The sequence below is a fragment of the Lepidochelys kempii genome, chromosome 1 (genome assembly GCF_965140265.1).
Source record: "Lepidochelys kempii isolate rLepKem1 chromosome 1, rLepKem1.hap2, whole genome shotgun sequence".
In the NCBI taxonomy this organism is placed as follows: domain Eukaryota; kingdom Metazoa; phylum Chordata; order Testudines; family Cheloniidae; genus Lepidochelys; species Lepidochelys kempii.
This window is the reverse complement of record NC_133256.1, coordinates 13,224,951-13,248,469: the sequence shown is the minus strand read 5'-3', so window position 1 is coordinate 13,248,469 and position 23,519 is coordinate 13,224,951. Positions and strand designations below refer to the sequence as shown.

At 42.8% G+C, this 23,519-nt stretch overlaps 1 protein-coding gene across 4 annotated transcripts in view; it reads right to left on the bottom strand.

Annotated features, from left to right (window-relative positions):
• UVRAG (UV radiation resistance associated) overlaps positions 1 to 14,018 on the bottom strand; it is a 163,412-nt gene extending 149,394 nt beyond the window's left edge. For 3 of the 4 annotated variants that reach the window (XM_073335055.1, XM_073335049.1, XM_073335058.1), the window contains exon 1: positions 13,763 to 14,017. In XM_073335055.1, the coding sequence (XP_073191156.1) occupies positions 13,763 to 13,843 (81 nt within the window). In that variant the 5' untranslated portion in view covers positions 13,844 to 14,017. Of the gene's footprint in view, positions 1 to 13,762 lie in introns of all 4 variants that reach the window. The other variant, XM_073335056.1, reaches the window with a different exon arrangement.
• Positions 14,019 to 23,519: the final 9,501 nt, after the last annotated feature.

The window sequence follows — 23,519 nt, the reverse complement described above, 5'->3', positions numbered from 1 at the left end:
TGTTAGGCCTGTCCTGTAGTAGGTGACTTCTGGGAACTCTTCTGGCTCTATCAATCTGTTTCTTTACTTCAGTAGGTGGGTATTGTAGTTATAAGAATGCTTGATAGAGATCTTGTAGGTGTTTGTCTCTGTCTGAGGGGTTGGAGCAAATGCGGTTGTATCGCAGAGCTTGGCTGTAGACGATGGATCGTGTGGTGTGGTCAGGGTGAAAGCTGGAGGCATGCAGGTAGGAATAGCGGTCAGTAGGTTTCCGGTATAGGGTGGTGTTTATGTGACCATTGTTTATTAGCACTGTAGTGTCCAGGAAGTGGATCTCTTGTGTGGACTGGACCAGGCTGAGGTTGGTGGTGGGATGGAAATTGTTGAAAATCATGGTGGAATTCCTCAAGGGCTTCTTTTCCATGGGTCCAGATGATGAAGATGTCATCAATATAGCGCAAGTAGAGTAGGGGCTTTAGGGGACGAGAGCTGAGAAAGCGTTGTTCTAAATCAGCCATAAAAATGTTGGCATACTGTGGGGCCATACGGGTACCCATAGCAGTGCCACTGATCTGAAGGTATACATTGTCCCCAAATGTGAAATAGTTATGGGTAAGGACAAAGTCACAAAGTTCAGCCACCAGGTTAGCCGTGACATTATCGGGGATAGTGTTCCTGACGGCTTGTAGTCCATCTTTGTGTGGAATATTGGTGAAGAGGGCTTCTACATCCATAGTGGCCAGGATGGTGTTATCAGGAAGATCACCGATGGATTGAAGTTTCCTTAGGAAGTCAGTGGTGTCTCGAAGGTAGCTGGGAGTGCTGGTAGCGTAGGGCCTGAGGAGGGAGTCTACATAGCCAGACAATCCTGCTGTCAGGGTGCCAATGCCTGAGATGATGGGGCACCCAGGATTTCCAGGTTTATGGATCTTGGGTAGTAGATAGAATATCCCAGGTCAGGGTTCCAGGGGTGTGTCTGTGTGGATTTGATCTTGTGCTTTTTCAGGAAGTTTCTTGAGCAAATGCTGTAGTTGCTTTTGGTAACTCTCAGTGGGATCATAGGGTAATGGCTTGTAGAAACTCGTGTTGGAGAGCTGCTGAGCAGCCTCTTGTTCATATTCCGACCTATTCATGATAACAACAGCACCTCCTTTGTCAGCCTTTTTGATTATGATGTCAGAGTTGTTTCTGAGGCTGTGGATGGCATTGTGTTCTGCACGGCTGAGGTTATGGGGCAAGTGATGCTGCTTTTCCACAATTTCAGCCCATGCACGTCGGCGGAAGCACTCTATGTAGAAGTCCAGTCTGCTGTTTCGACCTTCAGGAGGAGTCCACCTAGAATCCCTCTTTCTGTAGTGTTGGTAGGGAGGTCTCTGTGGATTAGTATGTTGTTCAGAGGTATTTTGGAAATATTCCTTGAGTCGGAGACGTCGAAAACAGGATTCTAGGTCACCACAGAACTGTATCATGTTCGTGGGGGTGGAGGGGCAGAAGGAAAGGCCCCGAGATAGAACAGCTGCTTCTGCTGGGCTGAGAGTATAGTTGGATAGGTTAACAATATTGCTAGGTGGGTTGAGGGAACCATTGCTGTGGCCCCTTGTGGCATGTAGTAGTTTAGAAAGTTTAGTGTCCTTTTTCTTTTGTAGAGAAGCAAAGTGTGCGTTGTAAATGGCTTGTCTAGTTTTAGTAAAATCCAGCCACGAGGAAGTTTGTGTGGAAGGTTGTTTTTTTATGAGAGTATCCATTTTTAAATGGGCTATCACCAGCAGGAGAGTGAATTTGTGGGGGGGGGTGGAGGGTGAGAAAACCTGGATTTGTGCTGGAAATGGCCCACCTGATGATCACTTTAGATAAGCTATTACCAGCTGGACAATGGGGTGGGAGGAGGTATTTTTTCATATTCTCTGTGTATATATAAAGTCTGCTGCAGTTTCTACGGCATGCATCTGATGAAGTGAGCTGTAGCTCACGAAAGCTCATGCTCAAATAAATTGGTTAGTCTCTAAGGTGCCACAAGTACTCCTTTTCTTTTTAAGACAACAATGTGAATGAGGATAAGAGGATAGAAGTTCTAAGTGTGTGTTTTATTATGCAGTTGCAATTTTAAAATTGTGTGCGTCAACTAATCCTGTCTGCCCTCTCAAGCTGCCATTAATTGGCTTATAGTTGATCCAGCAGAGGCTAGCTGCCTTATAGATCAGTACAGGGAAGGTACTGGAGGTATGTCTGCAACAGCCCTCAAAACATTAACACATGATCAACTAAGGGGCTACTCCCACAACTGCATTTGCATGGGCAGATTCCTGAACTTCACTGATTAATGGAGCGGAAATTCAACCGACACAGAGCCAACTGAAAGATTCAGAAGAGTTTTATTCACAATAGCTTATGCTGTGAAATGAAACCAATAGTTATATTGGGGAAGGAGGTGGTTATGTGCCTAAGTGCCTTTTCTCAGTTTACCGCATGTCACTTGGGAAGGAGTTTAAACTAAACCAAAAAAAAAAAAAAAAACCCCAAAAAACCATTCTTACCAAAATAAGTGTCCACACAGAGATTATACCCTTATAATATTCCTATATAAAGGCTTTTGAACGAATGCTGCTAACTTAAATGTATAAACCCGGGACTCATCCTTGAGTTTTACCCCATTACCTAATACAATCCATCATTTAGGGTTCTCACAACTACCTGATGATTTGAAGCAGTCATACTTGCTGGGGTGAGACCTACTGGGTTGAATTTACTCATTCCTGACCACTCTCTCAGTTCCATCTCTCCTCACTTTCAAGAGACACCTTGAGATTTTATTTCATAATTATCTTTTGATTCCTGTGCCCTATGTTTTTTAAACCTCCTCTGACCTCATCTTTTTTGAGCCAAAACCCCACCACCACCTTTGTCTTTATCTGTAAATTTTGAGAATGTTCCTATCAGTCCACTTTGGTTACGATGTTTTACTAACAGGGGATGCTTTACAATTCCTTTAAAATTATGAGCGCTGACCATGCATGCTATGGTTTAGTGTGTGAAACTGTTTCCATTATAACCCTGTTTGTCCATAGTTTTCCAGGACTTCCATATTTTGGGCTAAACATTTTCATGTTTAGGCCATGCCCAAAAGGGACTGTGTGGAAAAAATGAGCAAAATCCTTCTAACTGTTTTGGAGTTGAGGGAGAGGGCAAACAGTTAACTAATGTGCATACTAATATATTAAACTGCTATAGTAAGTGTGGCTGAAGTTTCAAACTTCACAAACTAACCCTGCAACAAGAACATTTAGCTAGTTAATCAGATCACTTAATACTTGTCATAATTTGGCCCATGTTTTCCAAAGCCATAGAATGTGTCTCAAATTATTGCAGCCCTTAGGATGCCAAAGAAAGCCTTTTAAATCTGAACTGAATGCAACCAGTGCAATGTCTTCACATTTGCAGACAGCCTTAAGTAGGTGAGAGGTACGCACTGACCCTATTCATGACAATGAGGAAAGTAATGACTACATTGTTAACTAGGTCACTTAACCATTTTACCAGAAACAGCCAGTTAATAAGCTTATTCCACAGTCCCAAGTGGCCTCCCACAATTTCCTGTGTGTCAAGAGCACTAACCGTCCCTTATCCAGATGTCAAAACCCCCACCTTCCCCACAATCCCTTCAATGCACTTGTATTGTATGTTGTCAAAATATTTGCAGCCTTCTGAAGATTGAAAATGTAGCAGAGTCCAATAAGTTGATTAATATTTAACTTTTAATATTGTACTGATTCCCCAGCTTGCCACTATGTACACAAGGCCTTAATTATAATCAGCGTCTAGTTTAAATAGAGCAAACTGGGAGCACAGATGTTACTCACATTTTTAGTTACTTGAATCCAATGACACAGCTGATCATGAAATTTTAAACACAACTGTGGACTGCTCAAGAGCAGAACCATTTGAGCAGAGATCCTGAAGGACATACTGGTTAACTGGTCATGTACCAAAGGTGTTCTTGTGGGGTTTTGTCGCCCCCTTCTCTCCAACGTGCAATTGAAACCACTGGAGAAGACAGCAAAACTGATGGCACTACAGCCCCACCAGCATGCTACATCTCCTTTCCAGTTGAACCCAGATAGCATGGTGTCTTGACTTTCCCAAGCGGAGGATCAAAAATGGATCTGAGATCAATTTGGCCAAGGCTTTACCCTGGGTAAGGTGAAAATAATGCAGGGGTCAGCAACCTTCAGCACGCGGCCCATCAGGGTAACCTGCTGGTGGGCCGCAAGACATTCTGTTTACGTTGACCGTCCGCAGGCCCCCCATGGCCATGGTTCGCCGTTCCCAGCCAATGGGAGCTGCGGGAAACAGCAGAGGGCCATGCCTGCGGACAGTCAATGTAAACAAAATGTCTCACGGCCCGCCAGCGGATTACCCTGATGGGCCACGTGCCGAAGGTTGCTGACCCCCATAATAATGGATGGCTAAAGGGAAGAAAGACTGTATTACAAGGATGGTGCCAGTAACAATGAGAAAACCCTAAAAGTTCTTTCCAGTTTTACAGGTATTACTGGTTCAAACAGTATTTTCAGTTGTGTGTACGAAATATCACTAGAATAGATACTTTCAAAATTCATTACAGTTTTTAAATAGATCCACCACAGCACATAAAGGGTCTGCTAACTCTTTTTACAGGTATACAGTCTCAGTATAATGTGGCACATACCCTTAACCTTGCATATGCTACAGAGCAACCTTAACTCTACAATTCCTAAATTGATCCTTTAGCCATGCAACTTCAATGTTTTTATTTAAAGATGGAAGCAACTTCAGTGTCCAAGACTTGCAAATTCTTTTGCAACCAGGAGAATTCTCAATAATGCATATGAATTCCATAACTTGGAGCTATGAGTCTAGACACCACTGAAAGACCTGGACTCGCACACTTTAAGGAGGTAAATGGAATGAAGGCCCTCTTCTGCAAGACCTATGAGTAAGGCTCCATGTTTGTCACGGATTCTGTGACTTTCTGTAACCTCCGTGACTTCTGGAGCAGCCTGTGCAGCTGGCCCAGGAACTGCCTGAGCAGCTCGGGCAGCCCCGGGGCCAGTCGCTGGGACAGTCTTGACCCCTCTCTGCCCCCCAGCAGCAGGAGTTTGGGTATGGGCGGGCTGAGGATTGGGGTGTGGGGCACTACTTACCTGTGGGGGTGCTCCCCAGAAGGGCAACAGGAACTCCCCTCCCTCAGCTCCTAGCTCTACTTGCTGCCTCTGATAGGAGCTGCAGAACCGGGACTTAGGGCGGAGTGGAGGCAGCATGTGGAGCTAGGAACTGGAGGTCGCTGCTTTCCAAGAGCCAAGTAGGGAAGCTGCCCCAGCCCGCCAACCTCCCCCTCCCCCGAATACCCGCATGCCCACCCCCAAGTACCCATGGTGCCCCAGGGCTGCCCCTCCCCACCAGCACCCATAGCACTCCCAGGGCCACCCACCCCCACCCCTAAGTTTTAGTCAGGGATATATAATAAAAGTTATGGAACAGTCACAGACCATGAATTTTTGTTAACTGCCTGATCAGTCCATGACTTTTATTAAAAATACCCATGACTAAAATGTAGCCTTATGAGCTGCAAAACACCCAAGATACATCAGTGGCACTCCCTCCTGTAAGTCTTAAAGGGCTTAAAGCAGCATTCCCTAAGTTCCATGCATCTTAAGAGCCCTTGCCTTTCACCCCGTCCACTTTTTACTACATTTTTCTCTATGCAGCCACATACACTGTGTATGCATGTACCACTAAGCTTTTTAAGCTTGTGCCCTCTAGGAATTGAGCAAGACAAGAGAAGATTTACTTCACATGTATCATTTGCACAGAGTCAACTGTTAAATCAAGAACTATTTTCACTAGCACAAACTAATTGTCAGTGAAAGATATTTCACTAACAAAATTTCAGCTTTCAATCCCCAGCTGTTCAGCTGCAGAACTGTTTAAAAGTAGGATGCAATTTTTAAATAAGAAAATCATGTTTCCCCTCTCCTGGTACTTAAAGGCCACTGAAAAGTTTTTGTTTCGCTTTCAGAGATGTTGAACTTTGAGCAGAAACCAAGCTTGAAAAATCTGAACTGAAACATAGGGCTAGAATTAAGACAGTTATGCAGCCTTTAACTATAGCTGTCACTGACATTCCTGCTGTAATAAAAAAACTTATTGCAGAGTTGCCACAAGGTGAAAGGTAAGGGTTACTGTTAGTTTGGGAAAAATCAGCTAAGAGGTCTACCCAATTAATGTGTCAAGAGGTTTGCTTAAGATAACATCTAACAAAACTCAGATAAGGGGAAGGAGAAATGAACTCCCCTTGGGTAAGAAGGACCTCAGTATTTGAGATGGCCCATTTGGAAGTGGGTTCTTCGAGAAGAATTGTGTATGTTTGGGATCTGGAAGAATGCTTCATTAGCTAAAACTGGGATTTGTGAAGAGGCAAATAAAGTCTATTTGTTAACGTCAGAACCACCAACCATCTTGGTCTATAGCAGATGATGTAAATCCTAATGGAGAACTGCAACACTGATTTTCAAAGCCAAACAGGACTAGTTGCCTCCTCACAGGCAGTCATTACAACACTTTTTTTTTTTTTTTGCGCTTTGGCCTTTTTAATATACCATCCTCCCTTCCCCTCAAAAGGTACCCAAACTCTGTTGTCCCCCAGGGTCTTTCCTTGGGAAATACTTTAATTCACAATTTCAGTTTTATGCTTGGAAAAAAAGTGACAGTTTTCTGTCTCAAAACTCTGATCACTGCAGTTGGTAATTGCTCACCAATAGCAAATAATTATGTGAAACAAAGAAGAAATTATGACTTACAAATCCACACACTACCTTTTAACAGAGTGCAGAACCAGTGAGTCAGACAAGACCAAAACTAAAATTCACATCTAGCTGTTGATATGATCCCAGACCATATATTTGCATTTCCCTCTACCCCATCAGTTTACATACACCATCCACATTATTAATACTTATATCAATCCAGTAAATCTGACTGACCCATAGAAATTCCATTCACATAGAATAGGCTAAATTTTGTGCAAATAGTAGCATGTGAACAGTTAAAATGAAATAGGGAGATCTTCAGATATCATGGGCAGTGAATACCATTGACTTTATTATCCTAAAGACCCAAATTAATGGGTTAGATGTAACAAGTTAGAGGCTCAAAATATAAAACATTACATTCTCTACATGAGCTGGGAGTGGAAAGGAAAAGAGCAAATGCTCAGAAAACTACTAACAAGAAATTAAAGAAACTTAAAGCAAACAATTGACTTCCTTCCTCATATCACTCCAACAGTTATATTTATCATGTAGTCACTGCAATGATAAGGACCCAAAACAATTCTACATGAGAAGTTATAGATAAGAAACTGACCAACATACAACAGATATCTGAAGAATGCAACCATAAGTTAAATAGTATCTGCCCCCAACCCTGCTCTCAGCCAGATCAATTTTGCCCTCCATATCTTATGAAAATAGGAAAGATATGCATACTTATCTCTCTAGTTCCACAACAAGGAAAACTTAAAAGTATTTTAAACAAGCTCTCTAAAGAATTTCCTTTTATTTTACCTATATAAAAGGCTTACCTTTTACAAGATGAAGTCCCAAAGAAGGAACTTGGTTCAATGCTACAATGGGGCAAGGAGGAACTTGGTTCAATGCTACAATGGGGCAAGGAGGAACTTGGTTCAATGCTACAATGGGGCAAGGATACTAGTGGTTAGGAAATGGGACCAAACTGAAGACCCTTGGTTCCAGTCCCTACTCTGCCACAAGCTTGAGAAAGTCAGTTCATCTCTGTGTGTAAGTTTGTCTCCTCCACAGCCAACCTGTAATATTCCTTTACCTCACAGGGTGGTGTTGACAGGTTTATGAATGCCTGTAAAGCACTTTAAGATCCTCAGATGGAAGACTTTTAAAGTGTAAATAGATGCACTTAATTGTGATACCAAGCTTGCATCACCAGCTCAAAACAAGGCAGTTTCAGTCTTAGTAAGAGCCACCTGATTTCACACAAACAGACTGCATGCACTACATTATATATGCTTTTAAAGGGTGCGCATGCCTAGTTATTACTAATAAAATTTGTAAATAAAGATAAAATGCTGTCATGACACAAAGCAAGGGTAGAGCAGACAAAGACGACCCGACAGGAGTTTATCACCTAGTTTTGTCCTTAGTAGCGAATATATGGACTATAATTAGCTTGTAATTTAAAAAAGCTTGCGTGCAACTCTATGAAAGCATCAAGATATCAAACAACTTGTATCATTAGAAGATACTAGCAGTTAGCACTAAGCTACGTATCATATTTCAATGCTAAGCATACAATCTATACCCTCCTTAGGAATAGACTGGGGGAGTAGAAGAATAACAAAGTTGAAAACTGCACTGTGTATACAGCAAGAATCTAGTCCCAAATTGTAACAGTTTTAAAGCCTTGTCTATATATGAAGTTGTACTGCTTTAGCTATAATTAGAGATATACGTCCTAGTGTGGATGCAGTTCTACTGTTATAAAGGTGCCTTATACTAGTATGGCTCTTCCCAACAGGAAGGGAAGTACCAACATAAGGCACCTTTAATGGTACAACTGTGTCCATACTAGGGATTTTACCACTACAACTATTGGGGGAGGAAGGGAAAAATCAAACCCCTTACTGAAATAATTATTCCAAGCCCAAAAAAGGTGAAAACCCCAATTAAATGCTAAATTTCCTGTCTCCTTTCAGCCATTCATTTTTCTCCTCTAGTGTTGTTTAACACTTCACTTCCTCTTTTATACAAAAGCTATCAGTGTCCTATAACTAGTAGGAAAGTTTAAAAAAATTACTCCATTTTTTACTACAGATTAATAAAATTATATACCATAACAGAAAGTCTCTTTGCCATTCCTTTGTAGTTAATAAAACTAGTGGCTCACACAAACTTGTTCTCAAATTTGGACAAAAGTTGCTTCCACTCCCATCTCCAGATTGTGTTTTTGTTTCAAGCAGAAGGGACATACACCAAGCCAGCAACATCTCTTCATATCCATGCTAAAAATCTCAATTCTGTCACACTGCTTACAAGAAGAGAAAAGTTATGTATATGCCTTAAGAGACAGTGGGGAATTAACCCTTGCTAAAACATTATTTGTTCTTATATCCATTTAAGTCATGTCTGACTTCAGACTGTATGCCCTTCAGGTGAGGGATTGCATTTTAGTATTTTATTATTAGAGTCCAGAAATCTAGCCAAGTATTTGGATTTATGGGGCCGCTAAGGGAACCCACAGCTCAGCAAAATAGACTCAATGGACTGGAATTCCAGCCATAACTTTATAAAAGTTATGTTAATTTGTTAAGGTTTGTTTGAACCCAAGATCCAGGGGAATGGTTTAGTAATATAAACTTCAAATTTAATATACTCAGACACCTTGGAATGAGAGCTGAATCCCAAAAGGATCAATTCATCCCTCATTCCTAAGAGGCAGATTACATAATATGTAGCTTACTGTGTTGGGGTCTTTCACATAAAACTTCAGAGCAGACAAGAGCCGTGCTTTTATGGACATTAAGATTTTTTGTAAAACAGCAGAAGGATTCAGATCTCCTACTCACCAGAAATTCACTATTCAAAGAGGAGACAGAGAGCCCCAATCCCCGGCAAGAACTTCAGGATACTGCTTAATATGTATGTTGTAATCTAAGAATATACTCTTTACCCCAACCCTCCTGAAGATCATTTATTGTGGTTGGTTTCAGAGTTCAATGCAAGTCTCTAAAAATGATCATGGGACAACTATAGAATTAGAGGGACATCAATCTTTAATCAATGGTCCCCAGAACAAGCTAGAGTAACTCTATGCACTAACCTAAGTTACATCTATCTGACTGGAGCTTCTAAGTAGTACAAACAAACAAAAACAAAAGTTCTCAAGTCCCCCTGCCAATTTCTGTGGTTTTACAGTCACATTTTCCTCCTCTCTCATAGATGGGGCAGAGAAAATTTTTAGAAAGACTCACACAAACAGAAAATGAACTACAGTGAATACATCAATGCATAATGTAAAGATGAAAAACTAGAGGAAATTACAGTAAGCGGTTACTCAAAATTCAAAAAAAGTGTGATATTTAAGTTGACTGCATCTCACATATATATATTAATGAGACATTTATTACAAGCTGAGTGTTAATGCAGTGGTTTACATAACAAGAAAATTGATTAGACACAAAACTTGAGGGCCTTCAATCATCATCCCCACCACAGTTCATTAAGATCTCCAAACCACCTCATACTGAAATCAATAGCAGAATTCTTAGCAATTTCAACACAAGCAGAAATGGGCCACAGGCTACATGAAACCATGAAAAGGGGCATTCCTCTCTCTAAATAACTACACATTACTTTCCATTTGATCAAGAATCAGTAATTAGTACAGCAACTTTCAACAAATCACTTTACTGAAGCATGACTGGCTCCCAATGTTAAGACTGCATTTTTGTTCAGATCCTTCCGTAACTGCAAGCCTAGAAGTCTGTCATAGGCTGTCTGAAGGAAGGAATAAGGACTAGAAAACTTGTTTTATGTGGTTACATACCAAGGCTAGAAAGATACCTTATGGTCCTCTTGACCCCGGTTAGCTGCTCCATGCATGATGAAGCATTCAGCCACTAGAATGAAGACAACTCAATGGACTATTTTATTTCAAAAAGTAATTTTTCAGATGAGGAAGTATGTCAGTTTCAACAGTTTTTAGGTTCATTGATCCTGTTCTTTAGCCAAAGAAGAGACGCTAACATTTTGACAGAATTGTAGGCTAATTACATCCTCAAACAGTGCAAACACTACACATGCATATACAATATTTGGTATATGCTACAATTTAAGCATTTTTTTTCTTTCCTGGGATAAATAGCTTTGAACTCAGGTCACCATTTCTCGTTTGCACAGTTCCAGGGTGGCCCCGACTGTTCTAATAAGGCACCAAGTACTGGTACATGAATCAGTAAGTGTACATATGTGCTCTGTGCTAGCAGTAGAAAATCAGCCTGAGTCATGTGGGATTGCACTCAGATTTTTAAAGTTATACAAACATTAGAATAAGATACAGCTATTAAGTCAGAATGACTTTCATATTATTTCTCATTAATAGAGAAATGAAAAGCATTTAAAAATGTAAGTATCTATTTGTATTTTTGCCTAGATTTAAATTTCAGCTATAACAAAATTGACTGCTCCTTCACCTATGTGCCAAAAACCCAGTACAGGCTCAAAAGTTTCACCATTGTTGCCTACTATGATTATTAGCATTTTTTAAGGAGGAAAGGAAGTAGACATTTGCAGGGTGTTATTGCCCTGAAGGCGTAAAATGAAAAACATTTTACACCTCAGTCTAAACCATGGGCATCAAGGCCAGATACTATGGTGGAGATGGAAGTCTGGTCTTAAGGTTAAGACACTGGACTAGTATTCAAGAGCCTTGGCTTCAATTCCAAGCTCTGTCACAGAATTCCTGTGTGTTTAGAATGTAGGCTCTTCAGACCATGGCTTTTATGCGTTTGTATAATGCCTAGCACAACAGGCCCGCAGGCTCATAGATGCTACTTTAACCCTTCTAATATTAACCACCATCACACAAGTGGACCCTCCAAAAATGTGAGCATCAATCTCTTTTTATTAGGTCTCTTCCAGATCTTTTGGCAGGGAGCGGTTTTACAATGGAGCTAGTTTTCTCTTCAGCTGATTTTGATGTCTATTGATGTTCTCCGAATCATGCTTAGGTACTTATCTACAGGCACATAGAACTAAGAAATGCAGCTTCCTTCTGTTCTTTAGCTGTCAGTTACAACTGGAGCAAAAAGTAACAAACCCATTTCTGAGGATGCAGATTAAAGTCTTATTTGATAGGGCTTCAAAGAAAAAAAAAAAACAGAAAAGGATAATCTCAGTCACGAATTATACACACTGATAAAGGTAAGAGTTTTGAAGTTTGACTTCTAACATTATACTACTCCAATTCACATTCTGAGCCACTGGGTATGTCCACAGTACAGCCACTGCAGCTATGTCACTGTAGCATAAACACTTCCTCAGGCAACAGAAGGGGTTTTCCCCATTGTTGTTGTTAATCTACCTCTCTGGGGGCAGGTCTACACTATGGGGTTAAGTAGACCTAAATCAGGCAACTCCAGCTATGTGAATAACATAGCTGGAGCCAATGTAGCTTAGAACAACTTACTGCGGTGTCTACACCGTGCTGGGTCGATGGGAAAAATTCTCCTGTCGACTTACCTTACACTTCTCGTTCCGGTGGCATGCTGGAGTTGACAGGAGAGAGCGCTGTGGCCGATTTAGCGGGTCTTCACTAGACTCGCTAAATCTACCCCGGTAAGTGCAGACATGCCCTAAGAGGCACTAGTTAGGTCAACAGAAGACTTCTTCCTTCAGCCTAGCTACATCTAAACCAGGGGTTATGCTGACTTAACTACAGTGCTCAGCACGTGAAGCTTTTCACAGCCCTGAATGACGTATCTAGGTGGATCTAATTTTTTTAAGTGTGGACCAGGCCTTGAGTTATTCTTAAATAAATGAGCTACAAGAATCTGTATTCATGAGAGAAAAGCACGAGCTTTGTTAAATACACACTGCTAAACCTTTATACGATTATAACAGAAGAAATTGGGTTACTTACTTAACCTTGTTTTAAACACACTCTCCAAGATTAAAAGGCTCACCCAGTGAGCCAACAGCCAAAACAAACAAGAAAGATGGGGTAATCAGAAAGAGAGAGTAGGAGGTGGGCAGAGTCTCATCAGTTTTTTAAACAGCAATAATGGAACCATTTTTACTGACAGACACTCCAGAAAGATTTTTTTTCTTTCCCTGATTCCATTAAAACAATAATATTTGTCCAATCACTGCAAAAAAGCGTAAAACAACTTAACTTGGGGGTCTAGGAAACAGAAAAGATTGCTAGATACTGCAATGCCACACACGCCTTCAAAAAAAACAACTGTTTCCATGTTGCCACCTATGAAGCCCAATGAATCTGCCCCGCTCCTCTCAATGCTCCACAGATTCCCCTTTTCTTCCCCCACCCCACATATCCCAAGGACTTTCCCCCATAGCTGCCTCTCCAGCATTTATCCTGCTTACCAATACTTTGGCGAATGCCCACCCTAGCGCCCCCCCCGGCGCAGTCCCCGCCCCCCCCCACCTACCCCTAGCGCCCCCCCCCGGCGCAGTCCCCGCCCCCCCCACCTACCCCTAGCGCCCCCCCCCGGCGCAGTCCCCGCCCCCCCCACCTACCCCTAGCGCCCCCCCCCGGCGCAGTCCCCGCCCCCCCCACCTACCCCTAGCGCCCCCCCCCGGCGCAGTCCCCGCCCCCCCCACCTACCCCTAGCGCCCCCCCCGGCGCAGTCCCCGCCCCCCCCACCTACCCCTAGCGCCCCCCCCCGGCGCAGTCCCCGCCCCCCCCACCTACCCCTAGCGCCCCCCCCCCGGCGCAGCCCCCGCCCCCCCCACCTACCCCTAGCGCCCCCCCGGCGCAGTCCCCGCCCCCCCCACCTACCCCTAGCGCCCCCCCGGCGCAGTCCCCGCCCCCCCCACCTACCCCTAGCGCCCCCCCGGCGCAGTCCCCGCCCCCCCCAACAACAGTCCCCTCTCTTCTCCAACCGCTCGCCCCAGAGACCCTCCTACCACCACCACCCCCGTTACCACTCCCAGGCCCTTCCCGGAGGCCCCGCGCCCACCCCGCCCCCGGCTACCTGCTGCGAGGGCAGCTCCACATGCAGGGCCCGGCTGCTGGAGCCCGCGGGTAGCGCGGCGGGGCCGACGGCCGAGCTCATCCTCACGGGAGGGCGGCGGCCCGGGAGCGCGGGAGGCGCCTGCGCATCGGCCCCGCGGCCCCTCCACCGCAAACGAGCACCAAGGGGTTAATGGCGGTAGCAGCACCGAGCCGGGACCGCTCACTCAGGAGCCATATTACCGCAGTGCTGGGAGAGATCCGACCGCTGATTGGCCCGTGGATATAAGCGGTGGGACTCCGAGCTGCCTGACCGGACAACGATTGGTAGCTGCAGGAGTCAATCAACGGTGCTTTCAGATAAGCCCCCTCGCTGTCAAACCGCGGAAAGGTATATGCCTCCACCAGCCTCCTGATTGGGTGAAGTACTTCGAAGGCGAGGCGGGACGACAACAGAGGATGGCGATGCTGATTGGACAACTTGGTTGTAATTGACAGATAGCTGTACCCCATCACGTGGGGACGTGTTTTTATCACGTGAGATGAGAAAAATGTTTTTCAGGGTAACGTCCAGGGAGGGAGCCAGTCACCATGGCAACAGAGGAGCCCGTTAGGCTGGCCTGGCCCTGCTTCGGACTGCCCTGGCGGTGACAGGCCAGGAGCCTCTCCCAGGGTGCAGCCATGCTGTGCACCCGCCTCCCTGTCCCCGGAGCCCAGCAGGCAGCGCAGCCCGCCCACAGTGCCTCCTGAGGCCTCCTTTGAAAAGTCTTGATCCCTTGCACGTTAATCTGCTGTGGGATTGCACCTACTTCCCTTGTCTGTGGAGGAATTGCCATCTGAGTGAGGGAAATATCTTGTGGGGTTGGGGGACGCCCACCACCAGCCTCTCAGCTGCAAAAAGGGACCAGCCAACTATGCTGGTGGCCCATTAAAAGGGAATCCCCTCTCCCAATGGGGGGAGGGAGGGATGGCTCAGTGGTTTGCCCAGTGGCCTGCTAAACCCAGGGGTTGTGAGTTCAATCCTTGAGGGGGCCATTTAGGGATCCAGGGCAAAAATTGGGGATTGGGCCTGCTTTGAGCAGGGTGCTGGACTAGATGATCTCCTGAGGTCCCTTCCAACCCTGATATTCTATGATTCTGTCTCAAAGACTTCTCACAGGGAGCATATAGGCAAATGGAGACTGCCTGCCCAACAGGGGCTGCCTGACCCGCATGTCAGAGCAGCAGCGAGAAGGTATCAAAAGAGAGACCGTGACATCATTGCTTGGCCTCACACCCCCACAACTCAATACTTGGAAACACATCTGGAGTCCAAAGAGTTGGAACTGGGGGAGGGTGGTCCCAGGCCAAGAGAGAGTTCTAGCCTGTGTGTTGAGGATCTGATCTGTTTGTACCATCTGTCAGGGTGAGACACTGCTTGATTCAAATCCTGTTTAGTTTATAGAACTCAGACTGTGAATTTATTTTTATTTCGTACGTAACCAACTTTGATCTCTACTCTTGCTACTTATAATCACTTAAAATCTATCTTTCTATAGTTAATAAATCTGCTTTATATTTTATCTAAAACAGTGCTGGTAGGGTGACCACCTTTTCAAAAGGCAAATCGGGAAACATGCAGGAGCACTCCCCTCAAGGGCCCCACCCCTGCAGCTCCTCTTCCCCAGAGGCCCCACCCCTGCTCCTCCTCTTCCCCCTGAGGCCCTGCCCTCTTGCCAAACCAGGCCAAAGCTGGACTGTGATAAGAGCCCGCAGAGGGTCTGAGACTTCGGGGATCCCCACAGTGGCTTGGGATCCCTGAGCAGCTCTTACCATGGCCTGGACTGACCAGTCAACCATGCACCTCATTTGGAACTGGAAGTACGCAATCAGGCAGCAGCAGAGATACACACACAAAAAAAGCAAATGCAGGATATAGAGCAGTACTGTGTTAAACATAAACTACTAAAAAATAAAGGGAAAGTTTAAAAAAAAAAAGATTTGACAAGGGAAGGAAGCTGTTTCTGTGCTTGTTTCATTTAAATTAAGATGGTTAAAAGCAGTATTTTTTTCCTGCATGGTAAAGTTTCAAAGCTATATTAAGTCAATGTTCAGCGGTAAACTTTTGAAAGAACCACCATAATGTTTTGTTCAGAGTTATGAACATTTCAGAGTTACAGACAACCTTCATTCCCAAAGTGTTTGGAACTCTGAAGTTCTACTGTATATCTCAACATTTTCAGCCAGTATGGCCAACCTCATGCATTAAAACATCATTAATCCAGGCACAAAAAATCATGAGATTTTTAAAAATAATACATTTTGGGTTCATTTTGTTTGTGTTCTGCTTTCTTTGCCCTTAGGTTGCATTCTAAAGCTTTTCTCCTTAACAATGAGGGCTAGAAACTTTTTTTTTTTTTTAATGAAAGCTGAGATTCTTTTGCCATCTCTTTATTCCAGAAGTTGGGGCCTTAAAAATAAACCCAAAATCAAAAGACTCGTGTTAAAATTATGGGAGTTAGTTGTCAACACAGTATACTCTTAAAACCAATTCTGCTTATTAGTGTAAGCAGTGTCAGGATGAGCTCCACCCTGACATCTGGTGGTGAGGTGTGGCAAGTTGTGGAAAAGAACTTCAGGGGCCGATCTCATTTGCATAGGCACACCCACCATGCCTAGAATGAGACCATAGCTGCCCAAATGGTCACTTTGGCTGCTGTGGGATCCCCAGTGTCTCTGTTATTGGGGCAGGAAGAATAAATTGTTATTACCCTGATTATGGGAACTGTGCTTGGAACTGTATGTGGCCTTTTGTTATGATGGAGGGATTCACCATCATCTAAGTAGCACTCGCTAGGCAAGGGTCATGGGTTCCAAAACTGTGTGAATGGAGAGCGGCTGGGGACAAGTATTAATACTTGGTGGTATGGGCCCCTTGGTGAGGGCCTTACATGCTGATTGCACTTCCTCCTCTCTCCACTGTGGAATATCAGAGCTAATTTTGATTTCATTAGAAGTCTAGTTATAGGCTGCTGAGCTCACTTTGGGCTGACAGTGCACCAGCACTGGGGCTCCCCTACTATAAGCTGAATTCACCTAAGAGCTGCAATCACTGAGTGTTGTGTTAAGTAGTGGGGGAGCCTGAAGATATATTGTGGAGCAGTTTGCGGGACGGCTGGTGAAGCAGTTCGACGCGGAGCAGTGTGTGGATGGCAGGAGCTGCTTGTGGGCCGTGGAGCTGAGTGAAGGAGTTCGTGGGGCGGCTGGCGGAGCGGAGCGCAGCTGAGCGAAGGAGTTTTGTGGGGCGGCTGGCGGAGCGGAGCGCCGCTATGGAGCTATGGGGCGGTCAGCTTCAGATCACGTAAGGTGCCTCTTACCCCCGTCCCATTTCCACCCAGGTTGGGAGGTAAAGCTCCGCCGATAAACTTTCGAACTCTGGGGCTGCCCTGACCAGAGACAGAGACTTTTGGGGCATTGGACTTTTGGGACTTTGGGTGATTTGGGGTTGCTGGACTCAAGAACCAAAGGGAAAAGGGCATGCCCCAATTTGCCTGGGGTGGGGTTGTTTTTGCTCATGGGTTGTGTTATGAATCCTGTTGGTGGTGTTTCCCCAACATAATGCCACATTGTTTCTCTCTGTAATTAAAAGACTTTTGCTACACTCAGACTATGTGCTTGCGAGAGGGGAAGTATTGCCTCTTGGAGGCGCCCAGCGGGGGTGGTATATATTTGTCCCAGGTCACTGGGTGGGGGCTCGAGCCGGTTTGCATTGTGTTATTGGAATGGAACCCCTAGATATTGAACCCGGCCCTTGTTGCTGCCAACTCTGACGGGCAGAAGGGTTACATTAGCTAAAGGAGAGAAGTGCACATTCCAGTTTGTAGGTATAGTTGTTTATTGAACTTCTGCTTTTTTTGCATTATTACTGATAATTCTACCCTTTCCATCTGGTAATGGACCAGTACCATTGTCAGAAATATATTTGTTTCTGGTATATTTTTAAATATCCTTCTTATTGTCCTGAAGTCTGCTTGCCCTAGATTTCTCCTTGTGTCCCTTGTCTTCCATTATTAATTTTCTACAATTCTTACCTTCTGATTTATATCCATTACTATCAGCTTCCTCTTTCTTCCGTTTGTTGTGTTATTTATTTATTTATTTTTTTACAGCTGCCTTCACTTCCCCTATAAACAAGTTTTGGTTTTGGTTTTTTAACCAGCACAGTCTTCTTCCTCAGATATGGGATTGTGACATTTTAGACATCTAGTAAGGTGTTCCTTTCTGATTAAGTTCTTCCTCCCAGCTGATTGGTTTTATAATTGTTTTCAGCTTTGTGAAATTGAATCTATTAAAGTACAAGTATATATATTACTGGTCTGGACTTTATTCTGCTTGCAGATTATAAATCTGATCAAGGCATGATCACTTGTACCTAAACTAGCATTAACTTTTAATTCTGTCATCGGTTCCTCTTTATCTGTTAGGACAAGGTCTAACATCGAATTCCTGTGTTGGCTGCAACACTGTTTGAGTTAGGAAATTGTCATCTGTAATGTTTAGAAATTCCAAGGATATTTTAGTACGGGCAACATGAGACCTCCAGCATGTCACTCAAACTGAAATCCCCTATTTGTTTCTTTCACATCATAGGTAGGTGTGTAAAGAGATGATCATCCTATTCCTGGTGTAATCTGGTGGTCTGTAGCAGACATCAACTAGTACCCTCATGCAGTACATGCAATTTCAGGTTGAATGTTTTGATGAAGTTCTGAAAATTGAGTTTATAATGAGAAGCTAGAACCTCTCAATAATAACTTAATCCACAAGAGCAATATAAAAGCTGTCATGGCATAGTCCCAGAAGATTTGATTAAAGCACTGAAAAAGCATTGGAGTTACTAATCCTCGGGCAAATCCTGTTTGCACATAAATCTATGGGAGTTTTGCCATTGACATCAGTGAGAGAAGCATTTCTTTATACCTTTTCTTTGTATAACATAGCTCTCACTTCACTGTTTGTGTGATTTTCCTCTGTATTTTATTATAGTGTTTCATCAATGAAAAGTCCAAGACTAGTGTACTGTAGGTAGCAGCCTATGGCAAAACCAGGCTGGCATGATGTAATGACGGTGCAGTCTGCTTTTGATTTTTTGTTATTTAACAAAACAAGTTTTTTCACTGTATGTCAAGATATGAGAATCTCAAAATACTCTTGAATTACTTGTGTTGTTTGGAAAGGTTCAGGTACAAGGTGTTTTCTTACAGCCTCTAACACAATACGTAGCTGGAGAAGGAGTTTGGTTACAGCTAAACAGAGACTGGGAGAACTATTCAACAATTTAACCATTAAAAACTAAAATTCTCCCTCTGAAAGAAAATTAAGACACAGCCAACAACAACAAATCCTCTGTCCACATAATAAAGAAAATGGACCAGATCCTCAGCTAAAGTAAATCAAAATAACTCCACTGAAGTTCATGGAGTTATACAATTTATATCAGTTGAAGAGCTGACCCTATCCTAATTCATAGTTCAGATTAGAATTTTGCCCTTTTCCAACTCATTGTGAGAAGGAATTTATTGCCAGAGGCGCCAAAACAGTCAGTACCTACAGTTCCGTATGTGTTGTAATACCAAGGTATTTATTACAAGATGATAGGATGGGATTTCTTTGCTTTTGATAGCTTAAGTGTGAACTTTACATAGTTTAATATGGATCTGTAGATTGTATGTGGCCTGCGAATAATAATAGCATATTCTGAATATATTTCATCGTAGAATTTATAAACTCTTTTGGGCAGAGACTGTGACTTCCTTTATGTTTTATATAGTACCAACCACTCTGAAGGCACTTAAATTATTAATAATAACAGTAATACAGTGCTGAAAATCTCAGCTGTGCACTGGGAATTACATCAGATCCTTTGTAATTGGCTAAAGACTTAGCAAATTGTAATTTGAAATTTTCTACCAATAATGATGTCTATTTGTGCACATTTGATGATTCTAGAGTTACCTAAATTAAGGAGTGAGACAATACCAAGAGAAGGAATAGTCCTTGATCTGTTTTTATCATGAAGGGACTCTTCAGGTAACATTTCTGTAGCTGCAGCAAATATACAGATATGTAGTACTCATAACTCCATCAACAAATCCTCAGTTCTGCTCATGTGAATCCAATATACTGCTACAGCAACAATGTTTTCAGAATAATCAACTTGCTTTCAGGCAGGGAATGTAAATATTTAACAAGCTTATGAGTCTTGTGTTCATGTAAGAACTAAGCTCACAAAATCCCCGTGATAAGAGGGCTATTCATTTCAATACTAAGGCTGGCCAGAAACTATTTCTTCCAGTCACTTTTTGGAAAATAAGGCCAAGAAAAAATTAGAATGATTATTAGGAGAATTTTAAGAAGCATTTTTAATGGAATAGAACAAACCATCCTTTAGAAAAAATATATTTCATGTCTCAAAAAACTGCTCAAGGAAATTGGATGGGGGGCCACTAAGAAGTAGGCAGGCATTGATAGAAGTGGTTGTTAATTTATTATGTATTTTTCTTCTGAATCATTAGTATATCAATGCCCTTTCAGTTAGGTGGCATTGAATCAAATGCAATGCTGTTAGGGGATGGTTTGCTGTACAGGCTGCTATCTTTCAGATGAAATGTAGAACAGGAGCTCTGACCACTGATTGTATCAAGATTCCATGGCATTTTTTGCAAGATTAGATGTGTTAATGACAGTGCTTTTGCCAAATTCCAAATCAGGTGATTGCATTCAGTCTAATTCCCACCCTAGCCATTTGTGCATGCAGTTCCCTCAAATGTATGTGCAGTCACTGCAATTGCATGCACAATTTAGGCACACAAATAAATACACGTTTGCTCATGGCAAAGTACGTGCAGAGTTCTGAAAGTCTGTCCCTATATGTTCTCCTGTGTATTCATTTGCCTGGAAATCTGGAAAATCCCTAAATTTCTATGAGATAATGTACTGGTAATTTATAAGGATATTTTCTAATTCCTTTGTCACACATACTATCCTCAGGTTTCAGAGTAGCAGCCGTGTTAGTCTGTATTCGCAAAAAGAAAAGGAGGACTTGTGGCACAGTCTCTAAGGTGCCACAAATACTCCTTTTCTTTATACTATCCTCAGAATCACTTCTAATCTTATCATTTTCTGGTAACAGTATAAATTCCCAAAGTAAAGATGTCTTATTTGGTTAAGACATGTTTGCTTTGTTGATCTGGAATGGCAATCCTATATGATGAAAGGACTGCTTTTTTTAGAGGTGCTGATCACCCATGACTCCAGTTCAAATCCAGGGGACTGTTCCTCTGATAATCCAGCCCAAACTATTCTACAGCGTAAGCAACGTTGACATCTCTCTTGATTTGATCACAAGATTATTATTAAATACTTCTGATTTTTAAGCAGTTGTCATGATTTTCGAGTCCTGACTCATGAATTTTCAATGCTTGGGGTTGGCAGTACTGCATAAATACAGTCAGTACAGGCAATGGCTTCATGCCTGACTTGTATGGACCACCTCGAAGGGTAAGAGAATAGTTCAGTCTCCACTCCCATTCAGATTCTGGCTTCTCTGGTGCAACTACCAACCAAGGTGACAATTGTGGTAGTATTATTTATGTGATGTCAACACGTGGCCACCAGGAACTAGACAGAGACCACCAATTCATATCACATAAGCTGTTAAACAGCTATGAGCTAGTATAATTTTCAGTCACAGACCTGAAGGTGAAAATAGGCCCTTTTCAGTTTTAGATGCAATCTGGAACCAAAACCATAGGCACAGGTTCTGATCCTGGAAATGAAGTCCCAAGCCCCCTGAAAATCCCAAACATTTCAGATTTGAGGTTCTGGATTTTGTCTTATCTGGATTGCGTTTAGATTAACAGCTGTAGCTTAATGAAAATATTTGGCTATTGAAATTAGAGCCCTAAAGGGAAATGGCCCATTAGTCTTTGTTTACTCTCTTAGCATTCTTGAGCTTATGTCTTTGTATCAATTCTTGCAACTTCCAGAGCAATGACCTGAATTAGGAACATTAAGAAAAAGCATCAGTCTGGCTTTTAGAAGCGTTGGCGTAGGGCGAATTTATGAGACCTGACAAGATCACAGCACAAGGTTCCTGGTTTGATTTTAAAATGTTGTAACAAACCTCAGACCACCGAGGACTCCGTAGTTGTCATTAATCTGCACACCACACACACTCAAAACTTCACAGTGAGATTAGAAAGATAGGTCAGATCATCCTGCTCCAGAAACATAGGTCCCTGTCATTGAACTAAAAGAGGAGTCTCCTTTAGATCTGCATCTGCTAACAGCTACCTGACCAGTTCAGCAATGATGATAAGTGCTATAGAAAACTCTAAGGTGGATGGATGGGTAGAGATAGCATTATACCTGGCACAGAGTTGAGACATTCCAATTCCAACCAGTAGAGGGCAGTGGTACACATGCACACCAGCCATCACATTACAATACATAAAATAACAATACTACACGGCTATCTAGCAAGTTTCCAGGGGATTGGTGTACAAGATTTTTGAGTGCTTTAGAACATAAAGTATCTGTTATTTTGCATGGAAGAGGTCTCCTTCAGTAGCCCCGGAACAAGCGTATGGGTCTTACAAAATATAAAAGACAAAAATCTGTGGCGAGATGTCCCATTAAACAGAAGAGCAGAATCTCACGAGAGCATGAGCATTGCATCAAAAAGTAAAAATCTGACTTATTCCAAACTTGGATAGGTTGCTCAAGAATATCTTTGATTTTCAGCTCTTTGGTGTAGGGACCATCTTTTTGTTACATGCATGCATGTTGCTTAGCACAATGGGGCATCGGTTCCTGTTGGGATCCTCAAAACATTACTGCAATACAAATAAGAAAACTAAGTGACAGACCACAGAATAAACATTGTATCTGCATGATGTTTATTACTTTTTTAAACAAGATTAATTCTCTGGAGCCCTAAATATGTTAAATCAATGTTTTTACTGGAGTAGCCTGAGAAATTTGTTTGCAGGATAAAGTGATCATATCATGACACACAGCCTTATCCAAAACTCACTGAAGTCAACAGAAAGACCCCTCATGGCTTCTTTGGGTTTTGGATCAGGCCCCCAGGGATGTGAGGCTGCGTAAAAAACATCATCATATTGTGATTCGGTGTCACATAAGGGTTACGTAAAAGATTACGTAAAATCACCATGGCATCACAGCGGCAGTACAGTGCAGTTCAGTTTTTCAGGGCTGATATTTTTAAGGTAGTAAAGTTATTCTGAAGCATTCTTTGTTAATGAAGGGGGGAACCAGCCTCCTAAATTTGGAATGATTCTGCAATATTTCAGAGAGCTGGTCCACGATAGTGGGCAGACCTATCTTACTGGAAAGCTTGGGACATTATGGGTGGTAGATCAGGATTATACTAGTGTTCAGGAATTGTCATCAGAATGTTCTACACGGCGAATGTTGAAAACCCAGGAGCTTTCATGTGCTGGGTCACTCCTCAGTGCTCGGGGCATTAGATTCAGAGATCGTCCAAAGTCGATGGAGCTATGATGCGGGTTGACACCAGTGGGCAATCTGGAACTCAGACTTGTTAAGAGAGACTCACCCGCTTGTTAAATGTAACAGGTACCATCTCGTGTGCTAGCCTGAAAAAGTTCCCTTCGGAAATGTGATTTTAATTTAAAGGTTGAAGAATTGCCAATTATTTTGGATTTTGTTTGTTCCAGTTAGAGAAGACCATTTTATGGTCATGTGAAGGTCTC